At 43.7% G+C, this 16,094-nt stretch overlaps 1 protein-coding gene across 2 annotated transcripts in view; it reads left to right on the top strand.

Moving 5' to 3' along the window:
* LOC126412741 (neuroendocrine convertase 1-like) overlaps positions 1-16,094 on the top strand; it is a 492,712-nt gene that overhangs the window by 126,059 nt on the left and 350,559 nt on the right. For both annotated transcript variants that reach the window (XM_050082477.1, XM_050082478.1), the window contains exon 2: positions 6,307-6,477. In XM_050082477.1, the coding sequence (XP_049938434.1) occupies positions 6,307-6,477 (171 nt within the window). The remainder of the gene's footprint in view (positions 1-6,306; positions 6,478-16,094) is intronic.

Here is a 16,094-nt window from a genome sequence, read left to right as displayed (position 1 = left end):
ACTGCTGTCCTTCCATTAAGCACACTGGAAAATTTCTTGATATTCCGTTGACCTCGACACTCGGCACCGATGGCGAGGTGTCGAGTGTACTACTTCCTGGCGTGTTTGACAAGCCGCAAAGAAGTAAGAGATCTGTTCAAAAAATTCCGAAACATTCGTCAAAATGCGATTGACCATCCTGTACGCGCCTATGTTTAATGTGAAGCTATAGGAAGTTACATTGTTGTATGTTTAGTTAGTCTTTAGTGCTGTAGTGAGTACAACGTTGTATTGCACAGTTTGCGAATTTCGGGATGGCAGAGTTAGAGGAGCAAAGCGACTGCATTAAATTTTGGGTGAAACTCAAGAAAACGTTAACAGAGATGCACCAAATGATGCAGGAACGCAACTGCGATGAGTGCTTAAACTATACTCGGTGTTACGAATGGTTAGAAGGGTTTAAACATGGCCGGACGGAAGTTAAAAGATGATCCTAGTTCATGGCGCTCTTCGACGTCTATTGACGACTCTCATGTCAGGAACGCCAACTAAATCGCGCGTGCTAATCGACGACTGACTGTCCGAGAGCTTGCGGAACAATGTAACATTCCAGTTCGATCATGTCATGAAATCCAGACACAGCATCTTGGAATGTATCGTTTTGCCGCCAAGTTAGTCCCACTGCTCATGAATCAAGACCAGAAAGACCTTCAACTGTTAAATGACTGTGGTGCCCCATCCTCCGCACTCGCCAGATCTTGTCCCTTAGGACTTCTTTTATTGCCAAAGCTGAAAACCCCGTTGAATGGACGAAGATTTGCAACGACGGACGAGATAAAGGAAAATCTGCCGACGGCGCTTGGCGCGATCCAGCGAGAGGCGTACCAAGACTGCTTCCTGTAAACGGCGTTGGCAGCGGTGTATCAATTGTGCAGGAGAGTATTTCGAAGGAGAGCGTGTACGATAAGTAAAAGGTTAGCGAAGAAAAATTTTGTGGACAAAGTTCGAGAATTTTTTGAACAGACCTCGTATATAGTGTCCATATGCTTTCGGGAGGGTTTCCTGCCCCCGATATCCTGTTTGGCTTCCAACTGTCGCACACGCGGGCCGGATAGCATACAGAATCATTTCTCTCGTTACGAGGCGGTGCCATTTGTACCTTCAACCACCACAATCAGGAGTAGGCTGGCAGTCGTTCTGTTTGACGCTTCTCAGGAAAAATTAATCTGTAAAACATAGATAGCCTTAGTATGTAAAGAAGATATAATATATATTTGCTACTTTTTAAAAGAAACTGAAAGGAATTTTGCGCATTTATGGTATTAAAACTGTTTATTTCTTAAGGACAAATGCCGATGCATGTGTAGAAGATCCATACGGAGCACTACAACCACACTAAAAATACAGAGTGGATGCGGTAACGGAAGTAAGCTCGAGTGGACATATGAAGATGGAACCTGTAAGGTAGCAATGGAGTTGGCTGATTGACAGCTGGACACATGTTTAGTGTGGACAGTGGAGGTAGGATTCGTGGGTTTCTGGATGGAGGTAAACAACATCGAAACAGGACTATCTTGATGGAAGGGATGGAAATCAAGGAAAAGTCCTGATGTGGGAATAAGATGGACAGTGCTACACTTGAGAGAAAGCGAACGGAAAACTGTTAAAAAAGAGACAAGGAAAGGCGGTGTGGGGATCGTAAGATGTGTTGGCAAATATTCGGCTGCATGTTTTTGTTTATTTAACTGTAACTTCCGTTCCTTCCTAGGGTGTGTAGGAGGGAAACTGCAATAACAACGATCTCATAAATACAGCAATAGAAACTATTATCTTAATATCGATAAAATGATGATGTGTATAATCTTGGGATCTGTAAGAATGATGGTTCTGTGGCTTCCTGATATAATTTCCTAGTTGTAGGATTTGGACGCAGGTGGAATGGAGGTTACACAAGAAAGGATATGGGATGAGTGTCGGTAATTGTTAGGAGGGAGGATGTCGGTGGTAGGAGAGGGGCTTGATTTCAGATATGCACGGACAGGATAGTTTGACACCTTTACTTGGAGAGCAAAATGGTAGGGTAACCAATAGTTCATAACGTACATGACTGACAATTTGTACAGTACAGTACGTGTTTAAAAACAGGTGTTAAAACAAATTAAAATATGAAACTGAATGAAAAGCCCAATAGTCCGCTGTAGCTACATTTATTTAAGTCGATTAGAGGCCCACACAGCCGTTTTCGCATCGTTTAAGTTGCATCTTAAAGTACTGAATGAATGGAATTAAACATAGAAAAAAATATTACGTAGTTATTTAGGAAAATAGGTGTGGATCACATATTCCGCACAAAGAACCTGTCATATACGTATCTGATAAATAAGTTTTGCAATTTAATACCAAAAGAAGGTCACTTGCCAATGCTATGTCGTATCGTATAGGGAGTTGTTACAGAACTCCACAGGGTGTGGGACGCCAAAAACGGGTGAAGGAGTTCCGGCTGTTTGAAGAGACGTGGGAAAATAATAAACTGGTACAGCATATTGGTGAGGGAATGTAACGGAGTGCATGAAGTTCAAGAACTGGACGCAATGGGGAAACTTGGGAAGGCAACAGCGCGCAGGTTAGAGGGAATAGTATGGGGTTTTGGACTCCAATCCACCATCGTGTACGATTTTTGAATATGTCCACTGTGGACGAGAATAGAGAAGAGCTAGTGTAGATACTGGAGGTGGTGACGATAAGAATATTATGCAAGTAGTGCAGGAGTGGAGGGTCTCAACGATATGGGTCGAGCTATACATGGTCACAAACATATGGCTCACAATTTTAGACGAACAAGTAGGTTTCTTAAATTAAAATACACAACGAAGGTACGTTTTAACATTTTCTTTCCGTTGTTCCAATGTGATACATGTACCTTTGTGAACTTATCGTTTCTGAGAACGCATGCTGATACAGCGTGATTACCTGTAAATACCACATTAATGCAATAAATGCTCAAAATGATGTCCGTCAACCTCAATGCATTTGGCAATACGTGTAACGACATTCCTCTCAACAGCGAGTAGTTCGCCTTCCGCAAAGTTCGCACATGCATTGACAATGCGCTGACGCATGTTGAAAGGCGTTGTCGGTGGATCACGATAGTAAATATCCTTCAACTTTCCGCACAAAAACAAATCCGAGGACGTCAGATCCGGTGAACGTGCAGGCTATGGTATGGTGCTTCGACGACCAATCCACCTGTCATGAAATATGCTATTCAATACAGCTTCAACCGCACGCGAGCTATGTGCCGGACATCCATCATGTTGGAAATACATCGCCATTCTGTCATGCAGTGAAACATCTTGTAGTAACATCGGTAGAACACTACATAGGAAATCAGCATACATTGTACCATTTAGACTGCCATCGATAAAATGGGGCCAATTATCCTTCCTCCCATAATGCCGCACCATACATTAACCCGCCAAGGCCGCTGATGCTCCACTTGTGGCAGCCATCGTGCATTTTCCGTTGCCCAATAGTGCATATTCTGCCGGTTTACGTTACCGCTGTTGGTAAATGACCCTTCGTCGCTAAATAGAACGCGTACAAAAAATCTGTCATCGTCACGTAATTTCTCTTGTGCCCAGTGGCAGAACTGTACACGGCGTTCAAAGTCGTCGCCATGCAAATCATGGTGCATAGAAATAAGGTACGGGTGCAGTCGATGTTCATGTAGCATTCTCAACACCGACGATTTTGAGATTCCCGATTCTCGCGCAATTTGTCTGCTAATGATGTGCGGATTGGCCGCGACAGCAGCTAAAACGCATACTAGGGCATCGTCATCTGTTGCAGGTCGTGGTTGACGTTTCACAAGTGGCTAAACACTTCCTGTTTCCTTAAATAACGTAACTATCCGGCGAACGGTCCGGGCACTTGGATGATGTCGTCCAGGATACCGAGCAGCATACATAGCACACGCCCGTTGGGCATTTTCATCACAAAAGCCACACATAAACACGATATCGACCTTTTCCGCAATTGGTAAACGGTCCATTGTAACACGGGTAATGTATCACGAAGCAAATACCGCCCGCACTGGACGAATGTTACGTGATAGCACATACTTATACGTTCTACATCTACATCTACATCCATAGTCCGCACGCCACGCGACGGTGTGTGGCGGAGGGTACTTTGAGTACCTCTATCGGTTCTCCCTTCTATTCCAGTCATGTATCGTTCGTGGAAACAAAGATTATCGGTATGCCTCTGTGTGGGCACTAATCTCTCTGATTTTATCCTCACGGTCTCTTCGCGAGATACACGTAGGAGAGAGCAATATACTGCTTGACTCCTCGGTGAAGGTATGTTCTCGAAACTTGAACAAAAGCCCGTACCGAGCTACTGAGCGTCTCTCCTGCAGAGTCTTCCACTGGAGTTTATCTGTCATCTCCGTAACGCTTTCGTGATTTCTGAATGATCCTGTAACGAAGCGCGCTGCTCTCCGTTGAATCTTCTCTATCTCTTCTATCAACCCTGTCTGGTACGGATTCCACACTGCTGAGCAGTATTCAAGCAGTGGGCGAACAAGCGTACTGTAACCTACTTCCTTTGTTTTCGGATTGCATTTCCTTAGGATTCTTCCAATGAATCTCAGTCTGGCATCTGCTTTTCCGACGATCAACTTTATATGATCATTGCCTTTAAAATCACTCCTAATGCCTACTCCCAGATAATTTATGGAATTAACTGCTTCCAGTAGCTGACCTGCTATATTGTAGCTAAATGATAAAGGATCTTTCTTTCTATGTATTTGTAGCACATTACACTTCTCTACATTGAGATTCAATTGCCATTCCCTGCACCATGCGTCAATTTGCTGCAGATGCTCCTGCATTTCAGTACAATTTTCCATTGTTACAACCTCTCGATACACCACAGCATCATCTGCAAAAAGGCTCAGTGAACTTGCGATGTCATCCACAAGGTCATTTATGTATATTGTGAATAGCAACGGTCCTACGACACTCCCCTGCTTCACACCTGAAATCAGTCTCACTTCGGAAGACTTCTCTCCATTGAGAATGACATGCTGCGTTCTGTTATCCAGGAACTGTTCAATGCAATCAGTCTGATAGTCTATATGCTCCTACTTTGTTCATTAAACGACTATGGGGAACTGTATTGAACGCCTTGCGGAAGTCAAGAAGCACGGCATCTACATGGGAACCCGTGTCTATGGCCCTCTGAGTCTCGTGGACGAATAGCGCGAGCTGGGTTTCACACGATCGTTTGTGACTATTACAGCAGCATCTATCACAAAGCGAAAAAAGTGGTCCAACTAAAACATTCATATTTCTTTGCGTACTAAACGGATATGTAATAAAAATAGAGGTTCCTATTTTTTTAAAAAACGCAGTTGATATCCGTTTGACCTATGGCAGCGCCATCTAGCAGGCCAACCGTAGCGGCATCTGGTTTTCCCCTTCCAGCTAGACGAGTTTCGTTCTTTGTAGTTTTATCGTTTCGTGAGATATTTGGCCCGGTCACTATCAATGGACCACATCTACATCTACATCTACATTTATACTCCGCAAGCCATACAACGATGTGTGGCGGAGGACACTTTACGTGCCACGGTCATTACCTCCCTTTTCTGTTCCAGTCGCGTATGGTTCGCGGGAAGAACGACTGTCTGAAAGCCTCCGTACGCGCTCGAATCTCTCTAATTTTACATTCGTGATCTTCTCGGAAAGTATAAGTAGGGGGAAGCAATATATTCGATACCTGATCCAGAAACGCTCCCTCTCGAAACCTGGCGAGCAAGCTACACCGCGATGCAGAGCGCCTCTCTTGCGGAGTCTGCCACTTGAGTTTACTTAACATCTCCGTAACGCTATCACGCTTACGAAATAACCCTGTGACGAAACGCGCCGCTCTTCTTTGGATGTTCTCTATCTCCTCCGTCAACCCGATCTGGTACGGATCCCACACTGATGAGCAATACTCAAGTATAGGCCGAACTAGTGTTTTGTAAGCCACCTCCTTTGTTGATGGAATACATTTTCTAAGGACTCTCCCAAGGAATCTCAGCCTGGCACCCGCCTACCAACAATTAATTTTTCATGATCATTCTACTTCAAATCGTTCCGCACGCATACTCCCAGATATTTTACAGAAGTAACTGCTACCAGTGTTTGTTCCGCTATCATATAATCATACAATAAAGCATCCTTCTTTCTATGTATTCGCAATACCACCCTGTAGAACTGGTGTGAGGCTGGGTAAGGAACGTACCGGCTGTTTACGCGGGTGCCGTAATGCTTCCAGATGGCTATGTGGGTGCAACTGCTGCTGGCGGTGCTGGCGGGCGCCGGCCTGGCGCACGACGGCGTGCAGAACGCACTGCACTTCAGCAACGAGTGGGTGGTGCGGCTGGAGGGCGGGCCGCGAGCGGCCGGAGCGCTGGCCCAGGAGCTGGGATACGTCTTCCTCGGCGCGGTGAGTCCTCGTGTCTGCATAACTAAAGCCTAGGACCTACCCAAAAAGTTCATACGATTGATAGCGAGGACAGAAGCTACCTGCAGCTGCAGAAAAATCCCGAACTTTCCAAAGCTTCACTCCACCACCACAACGCTTCCTCAACTTTTGTAGTCCTGCCTTCCTCAGTTGCGTGTAATATTACGGTATACTGATAATTTTTACTTATGGACCGTCTGACAGCAACTGAATAAAACACAATTTTAGTGCAATGCGCGTTTCACCTTTATTTTCTGCAGGGCATCATCAGTGGCCTGGAATATGTACAGATGTTTCCTATTTCATTTACATTTAATTTAATTGTTAGAACAAAAAATTCAAACTTGAACACGAAAAAAAAAACAAATAAATTTTCTTAACATTACAATAAAAAAAAGAAAATGGCAAACATACATTTAACATCTTTAGAAAACCAGTAGCCACAGACACAATAATACATTCCAAATCCAACCACCCCCACAGCCAGAAACTTGCAGCACTAAGATACATGTTGTAAGTAGGCTGTTTAGGTTCTTATATTGGTAGCGCCACCGCCACCTAGCGCTCTGTATAAAAATCACTGACTGTGCTGTGTGCAGTCTGTGGCTGGGTGGCATTGTTGGAATTTCCTATTGTAGTGTTGGACAGTTGGCTGTTAACAGCGCGTAGCGTTGCGCAGTTGGAGGTAAGCCGCCAGCAGTGGTGGGTGTGGGGAGGGAGATGGCGGAATTTTGAGAGCGGACGATCTGGACGTGTGTCCATCAGAAAGAGTAAATTTGTAATATTGGATATCATGGACTGGTATATATATTACGACTTTTGAACACTATTAAGGTAAATACATTGTTTGTTCTCTGTCAAAATCTTTCATTTGCTAACTATGCCTGTCAGTAGTTAGTGCCTTCAGTAGTTTTAATGTTTTATTTAGCTGGCAGCAGTGGCGCTCGCTGTATTGCAGTAGTTCGAGTAACGAAGATTTTTGTGAGGTAAGTGATTTGTGAAACGTATAGGTTAATTTAGTCAGGGCCATTCTCTTGTAGGCATTATTGAACGTCAGATTGCGTTGCGCTAAAAAAATATTGTGTGTCAGTTTAAGCATAGTCATGTATAATTTTTCTAAGGGGACCTTACAATGTTACATAAATTAAACAGAATCCCACTCATCAAGAGAAACTATGAACAAGAAATGAGTACAGTCATACAAATAGCTAGGAACAACGGATATGACACACATGTGGTACACAGGCTCAATCAAAAAATAAAAACACAAATACAAACCAAACACAACATTTCCAGAATACAAGAGAACTCACAAGCTGAAAACTTACAAACACACTCAACAAACACACACAATGACAGCACCACACAGAAAAGAACCAGATGGTACACCATGACCTACACACATAAACTAACACACAGAGTTGCAAACATCCTAAAGAGACAGGGCTTCAAAATAGCATATAAGCCTGGGCAAACCCTCTAATCACACCTAAGCCAGCCAGATACCAAGAGGGACAAATTCCAACAATCAGGAATACATAAGCTTGAATGTCAAAGTTGTGATGCAGTATACATAGGCATTACATGCAGGAATTTTGAAACACGATACAAAGAACATATCAGATGTTGGGAGTATGAAACAAACCATTCCACATTTGCAGAGAATTTAAAACACCATAACCATCATCCTACAAACATGGAACAAGAGATGAAAATAATGAGAATAAGCAACCATGACAAACATCTTATACAAACGCAAGAAAACTTCCACATCCAGAAAACCATAGCAGAAAACAAACATGTGATAAATGAACAAACACACATCAGCACATGCTCCCTACTACACTTAATAAAGGAAATGATAACATAAAACAAACAAACTCTCCCCCCCCCCCCCCCCCCACACCCCCACAAACACACACGAACAGATCACAGATACTTCAATATTTACACTCGAAAGCTTGGCAATAATATTCGATCTTTGGCAAAAACATTTGACAGTCGGCAACAGAAACCAAAACATTGCATCGAAACAAACTTTCAGTTCATAGTGCTGTGGAATTGACATTCATAAGATGAAGAACAACACCAAAAATGCAACAGGGGCGTAGAAATTGTCCACACACCTTGTAAGTACAGTTCAAAACATTACTACTTAATAGGAAATACCACCAGAACTGTTTATAACCTATAGGCACAGTGACAAAAATGTAAATTAAATAGCTAACATATGTACATATTCCAGGCCACTGATGGTGCCTTTCAGAAAATAAAGGCGAAACGCGTACCGCACTAAAATTATGTTTTATCCAGTTGCTGTCAGACGGTTCATAAGTAAAAATTATCAATATACCGTAATACAACGTCTCCTGCTTGTAGTGAGGTTCCGTTGCAGTCAGGTTGCTGACCTGTGCGATTGTTGCTCCCTGAGACTTTCTGTGTGTAGGAGTTATTACTGTTTTATTTGTTCTTATTGTTATTCGTTGTTACTGTTATTCGTTATTACTTTTATTCGTTGTGTGGTACTCAACGATATCAGCGGGAAGTTTGTCGAAATTTGTAAGTGGAAAATTTCAACCTTGTTCTCTTGGACAGACGATTGCCGTACGAGGACAGTCGGAAGAAATGGTTTGCGCATTACGTGCAAAAGCGAAATTTAGCCGACAGGAAGAAGATGCTGTGATATGCAAATGATAAGCTTTTCAGAGCATTCACACAAGATTGGCACCGGTGGCGACACATACAACGCGCTGACATGAGGAAAGTTTCCAACCGATTTCTCATAGACAAACAGCATTTGACCGGCGTTGCCTGGTGAAACGTTGTTGTGATGCCTCTTGTAAGGAGGAGAAATGCGTACCATCACGTTCCCGACTTTGATAAAGGTCGGATTGTAGCATATCGCGATTGCGGTTTATCGTATCGCGACATTGCTGCTCGCGTTGGTCGAGATCCAATGACTGTTAGCAGAATATGGAATCGGTGGGTTCAGGAGGGTAATACGGAACACCGTGCTGGATCCCGATGGTCTCGTATCACTAGCAGTCCAGGTGACAGGCATCTTATCTGCATGGCTGTAACGGATCGTGCAGCCACGTCTCGATCCCTGAGTGAACATATGGGGACGTTTGCAAGACAACAACCATCTGCACGAACAGTTCGACGACGTTTGCAGCAGCATGGACTATCAGCTCGGAGAACATGGCTGCGGTTACCCTTGACGCTGCATCACAGACAGGAGCGCCTGCCATGGTGTACTCAACGACGAAACTGGGTGCACGTATTGCAAAACGTCATTTTTTCAGATGAACTCAGGTTCTGTTTACAGCATCATGAAAGTCTCATCTTTGTTTGGCGACAGCGCGGTGAACGCACATTGGAAGCGTGTATTCGTCATCGCCATACTGGCGTATCACCCGGCGTGATGGTATGGGGTGCCATTGGTTACACGTCTCGGTCACCTCTTGTTCGCATTGACGGCACTTTGAACAGTGGACTTTACATTTCAGATGTGTTACGACCCGTGGCCCTACCCCTCATTCGATCCCTGCGAAACCCTTCATTTCAACAGGATAATGCACGACCGGATGTTGCAGGTCCTGTACGGGCCTTTCTCGATACAGAAAATGTTCGACTGCTGCCATGGCCAGCACATTCTCCAGGTCTCTCACCAATTGAAAACGTCTGGTCAATGGTGGCCGAGCAACTGGCTCGTCACAATACGCCAGTCACTACTCTTGATGAACTGTGGTGTCGTCTTGAAGCTGCATGGGCAGCTGTACCTGTACACCCCATCCAGGCTCTGTTTGACTCAATGCCCAGGTGTATCAAGGCCGTTATTACGGCCAGAGGTAATTGTTCTGGGTACCGATTTCTCAGGATCTATGCATGCAAATTGCGTGAAATGTAATCTCATGTCAGTTCTAGTATAATATATTTGTCCAATGAATACCCGTTTATCATCTGCATTTCTTCTTGGTGGAGCAATTTTAATGGCCAGTAGTGTAATACACTGGTACAGGATATTGGTGCTGTCCCTTAACAAAGTAATCGGCAGAAATGCTGCAGCCTTGAATACAAACAGAAACACTGTTGTGAATATTGAGAAGAAAATGTTCGACAAAGGAAAAGGAAGCTGAAGAACCAACGAACTTTACACCCCTGGGGGAAAACATCGAATGGATAAGCGAATTACCAACAGAGATTCGTTTGCAGAGGATGTGATTCTTCGTCAAGCTTATGATTATTATCGTAGGAAGGAACATCCGACACTCAGGAAGTTACCGGTCACACTTAAAGAATCAGGACTTCAGAAGAGACGCATATCCTTGTCCACAGTTTTACACAACCGAGGCTTTCACTATGGCTATTTCTGCAGCTGTAAGCTTTTTATGGAGAGGAAGTATATAGTTGCATGGCGATGCCGATTTTTGAGGGACATCCGTAGCATAAATATCGAACAAGTGGTTCGGCTTGACGAAATGTGGGTCAGGTCTGACCATGTTGTCAAACAGGGCGACGCAGATGACGCAGCTACAGGAACAATGGCAAGTGACACAGACTTATTCCTCTTCATACAGGCACCTCATAAGGTTTTCCCTTTCTCATGCTTTTTAAATGAAACAAAACAGGAGATGTTTACGGAATTCACTAGGACTTTACAAGTAACGACAAGAATTTGGATCTTATTTATTCAGTATAGTGTCGTCAGAGAAGCGCTACAAAGTATTCCTTACTCGTTACTGTCGTCACTGGATCTCTTTACGTATAAAGAGTGTAAAACGTGACGTTACTGCTGTGCAACGAGAACGCTGATGTTTGCTGACATATGAATGGCGCGGCAGGTAGCGGAGTGGGAACTACAGACAGATACAGGTCAAAAGGTTATTTTGTAATATCAGATTTCGTAGTTAAAGTTATTTTTCGGTGTCTCATTTGGTTCAAAGTTCTGAAAGTTAAATGCTATATGTGGTAGTTTCTGTGTTACAGTTTATGTACGAAGAAGAAAATGCTGGTTCTGGCAGCAGCGCACCTTACTGCTGTCAGAAAAGCCCCGTTTTGGTACAATTTCTTAGTATAAATAGACGGAAAATGGCATTGTTGACATAAGCTGAGCATAAAGTACACCATTTCTCAGAAAATGTTACGGTGAAGTTCTATAATTGGGTTCCACGTTATGTGGTACTTCTGTAAAACCTGAAACTTCTACAGCAGAAAAATGGTGGAGTGTTTAGCTGTAAGTTATATGTAAGTTTTACATTAAATCTTTTTCCGTACCATATTCTCTGGAGATGATTGGTTGCCCTGTTTTGTTCCTTACTTCAGCCTTGAGACTGTACAATAGACGCACTGCTGTCACTTCCAGAGTAGAAACCTGTTGTGGGTATCGCATCTCTGATGGAAATAAATTATCACAGTTAGATCGAAGTCCCGTTAACAATTCTTTTCGAAATACGTTGTGCATTCTCCTCTGACTGATGATGATTGCCGATATAAGTTAAATTTTTATTCGTTTCATGGTTCTTCTCCGAAAGAGCCCAAAGTTTGTTTTTTCTACTGCATGAGGATTGCACTACCCAACGAGAAGTGTACTAAACTAACATTAATGTCAATTCAGTGAATTGGTATGAGTAATATAAGGGATCGTTGTAAAATAAAACTAATCTCTCCATTCACTTCCGATCACATTTTAATTTTACAATCGAACTAACCGTTTTGTTAAAAAGTAATCTAGGTGCAAATAACTCCGTAGGATTCCGCAGGGCCAGTGTGAAGACAATTATAATCAAAGTGTTTTATACTATGACGCGGTACAATTCCCACAAGAATTATAATCACCATAAACCCGGTTGATCTGTCAGAGACATACAGCTTCGGAACAATCCACTCATCCCATCTATTGCTCGCGCGAAACGTTTATGGGGGTAAGGAACCGGCGGAGTACGAATACTGTTGATTCTGACCGAGCCGGAGGAATGTGCGACTACCAAGTCGTTACTATGCGTCTGGGGAAGCCACTTAAAATAACGAACTGGTGAAATACGGAAACTGACCACCCGGCCCGAGCCGAACACGAACTGCGTGAGTATAAGTAAACATTCGAGTAACGAAATAGTGCCTCCAGTCTCGTGGCAAATTTTTCACACAGTAACGAATACATACGGTATGCAGGAGTCCTAGAATTTGCCGTGACGGCCAGTTGCCCTTGCTACGGAGCGCTTTGCGTCTGTCCGCAACGTCATAAAGAAATACGTACAAGGAACATGACATCGACGCTGCGCACTACAAGATACTTACTATGAGTCAAAGCATTCTTAAATTCTGATTATCGGCGATTGCACAACATAAAAATTCAATTTTTTTAATTCAGAGGATGCCATTTACCGCTTATGCCTCAAAAATGTTTTATTCTGCAACTGCAATTTCGGTGTTACACCATATTTAAGCGTAAATATTCGTTGTCGTACCCTTGTACGGTTGTGTCCCACTTAATGGCAGTGGAGATAACAGGTGTATCATTAATCCAAGATACGTAACATCCTAACTCGTGCAGCTCACATATCTATATAATATACAATGATATGAAATGGAAATAAGAACACCGTGAAGTCATTGTCCCAGGAAGGGGAAACTTTATTGACACATTCCTGGGGTCAGATACATCACATGATCACACTGACAGAACCACAGGCACATAGACACAGGCAACAGAGCATGCACAATGTCGGCACTAGTACAGTGTATATCCACCTTTCGCAGCAATGCAGGCTGCTATTCTCCCATGGACACGATCGTAGAGATGCTGGATGTAGTCCTGTGGAACGGCTTGCCATGCCATTTCCACCTGGCGCCTCAGTTGGACCAGCGTTCGTGCTGGACGTGCAGACCGCGTGAGACGACGCTCCATCCAGTCCCAAACATGCTCAATGGGGGACAGATCCGGAGATCTTGCTGGCCAGGGTAGTTGACTTACACCTTCTAGAGCACGTTGGGTGGCACGGGATACATGCGGACGTGCATTGTCCTGTTGGAACAGCAAGTTCCCTTGCCGGTATAGGAATGGTAGAACGATGGGTTCGATGACGGTTTGGATGTACCGTGCACTATTCAGTGTCCCCTCGACGATCACCAGTGGTGTACGGCCAGTGTAGGAGATCGCTCCCCACACCATGAAACCGGGTGTTGGCCCTGTGTGCCTCGGTCGTATGCAGCCCTGATTGTGGCGCTCACCTGCACGGCGCCAAACAGGCATACGACCATCATTGGCACCAAGGCAGAAGCTACTCTCATCGCTGAAGCCGACACGTCTCCATTCGTCCCTCCATTCACGCCTGTCGCGACACCACTGGAGGCGGGCTGCACGATGTTGGGGCGTGAGCGGAAGACGGCCTAATGTTGTGCGGGACCGTAGCCCAGCTTCATGGAGACGGTTGCGAATGGTCCTCGCCGATACCCCAGGAGCAACAGTGTCCCTAATTTGCTGGGAAGTGGCGGTGCGGTCCCCTACGGCACTGCGTAGGATCCTACGGTCTTGGCGTGCATCCGTGCGTCGCTGCGGTCCGGTCCCAGGTCGACGGGCACGTGCACCTTCCGCCGACCACTGGCGACAACATCGATGTACTGTGGAGACCTCACGCCCCACGTGTTGAGCAATTCGGCGGTACGTCCACCCGGCCTTCCGCATGCCCACTATACGCCCTCGCTCAAAGTCCGTCAACTGCACATACGGTTCACGTCCACGCTGTCGCGGCATGCTACCAGTGTTAAAGACTGCGATGGAGCTCCGTATGCCACGGCAAACTGGCTGACACTAACGGCGGCGGTGCACAAATGCTGCGCAGCTAGCGCCATTCGACGGCCAACACCGCGGTTCCTGGTGTGTCCGCTGTGCCGTGCGTGTGATCATTGCTTGTACAGCCCTCTCGCAGTGTCCGGAGCAAGTATGGTGGGTCTGACACACCGGTGTCAATGTGTTCTTTTTTCCATTTCCAGGAGTGTACATCACTTGTAAACTAACATGGGAAGTATCTTATTTTATTTTTTTAATATAATCTACACCAGTTGAAAATGTTAAAATTTTTACGGACATTACTTCAAGATCAATTAAAATCGGTAATTATTTATATAGAAGGCTGTGGATTGCTGTGTTATAAAGGTCATGTCCAGAAGAGGATGGGCACCAGATTGAGGGAGTTAAAACAAAGTTAGAGAGAGAAGAAACTTTCTGATGGTAAAACCATAAGACGCAGGCTGACAGACAAAATGATTGATGAACTACAGCGGTATTATGGGATGGCCATCAAAATATGTAATACTGAGGATTTGTTGAAAATGAAACAGGCAGTATAGGCTACCTTCTTTCACAGACTGTCAACTGAAGAATAACCAGTACACCACCTTTGCCCTCTAGGACCTGATTCATGGTGCAATTAACGCAATGTACAGTACTGAAACAGTTTATACAGCCATAAACATTCAATCCCAGCTGCGGTCATGGATATCATAAAACCTATTTACATAGACCTGGCAAATCTTGAATTACTGAAGAAGTTTCTGCATAGTCAGACTCAAAATACCAACGAGTCGTTCAATAATCTTGTATAGACTCGCTTACCAAAAAATGTTGTTATTGGAATGAAGACACTAATTTAATTAATCCTGGAGCAAACTGCATCAGACAACTTGAACGGATGGACAAGATCCGCATTGATACGACAGAGTATGCAGCAGAGTTGGCCACTACGGAGTCCATAAAGAAGAAAAGAAGATAAAGCTTGGAAAAATATCAAGAAAATGATGTATAGTATGGTGCAGGGTGCTTCTGAGCGACTAAAAATAAAAATTAAGCTTATATTAAGTGCGTTACAGTTTTTTGAGACCATAGAAGCCGTTCCTGAAAATTTAGACTTCCTGTTGCATTTTTCCTAAATCTCAGAAACCTCTTCGTGTAGAGTATTCAAATTTACAGGGAGTAATAAGACACATAACCTGATTCTGATGAACTAAAAGATGAACGTAACGTTATGTATAATTGCAATCATTTAGGATAACGAACAAAAAATTACACAAAATTAAAACTGTGTACTTAAAAATTGTTTTTCCGAAAGCAGTGAGTGAAACGCAATTATTGTAGTTCATTAGACTCCGAACATACATTTTAATGTCCTGTAAAATTTGCACGTCAATGGCACATTGGTCCCTGAAATACAGGGAAGCCAAGTCACTAAATTTAACATTGTTGTGAGAGGGCGTTCCAACTCCCCTTAAGATACTGTAATTATGCTTTCATCTAAGTAAATTGGAGAAAGTCCTTATAAACGACTTCAATTCGCTTTTCTTAGCTATATTAGTTAGATTTTGGTATCGTCTTCGATTTTTTAAATGGAATTATAATAATTTCTGCTGCTTGTATCTATATCTACATCTACCACATTGACATCTACTTTGGAAGTCACTTGTACCAATGTAACTTCCCCCTTTCCTGTTCCAGTCACGTGTGGTTCGAGAGAAGAACGATAGCTGGTAAGCCATAGTGTGGGCTCTAATCTCTCCAATTTACTCATTTAATCTTAATGGTCTTTTCACGAAGTATATGTAAA

This window comes from Schistocerca serialis, chromosome 7, assembly GCF_023864345.2.
Source record: "Schistocerca serialis cubense isolate TAMUIC-IGC-003099 chromosome 7, iqSchSeri2.2, whole genome shotgun sequence".
Lineage (NCBI taxonomy): Eukaryota > Metazoa > Arthropoda > Insecta > Orthoptera > Acrididae > Schistocerca > Schistocerca serialis.
This window is presented reverse-complemented; position numbering and strand designations above follow the sequence as displayed.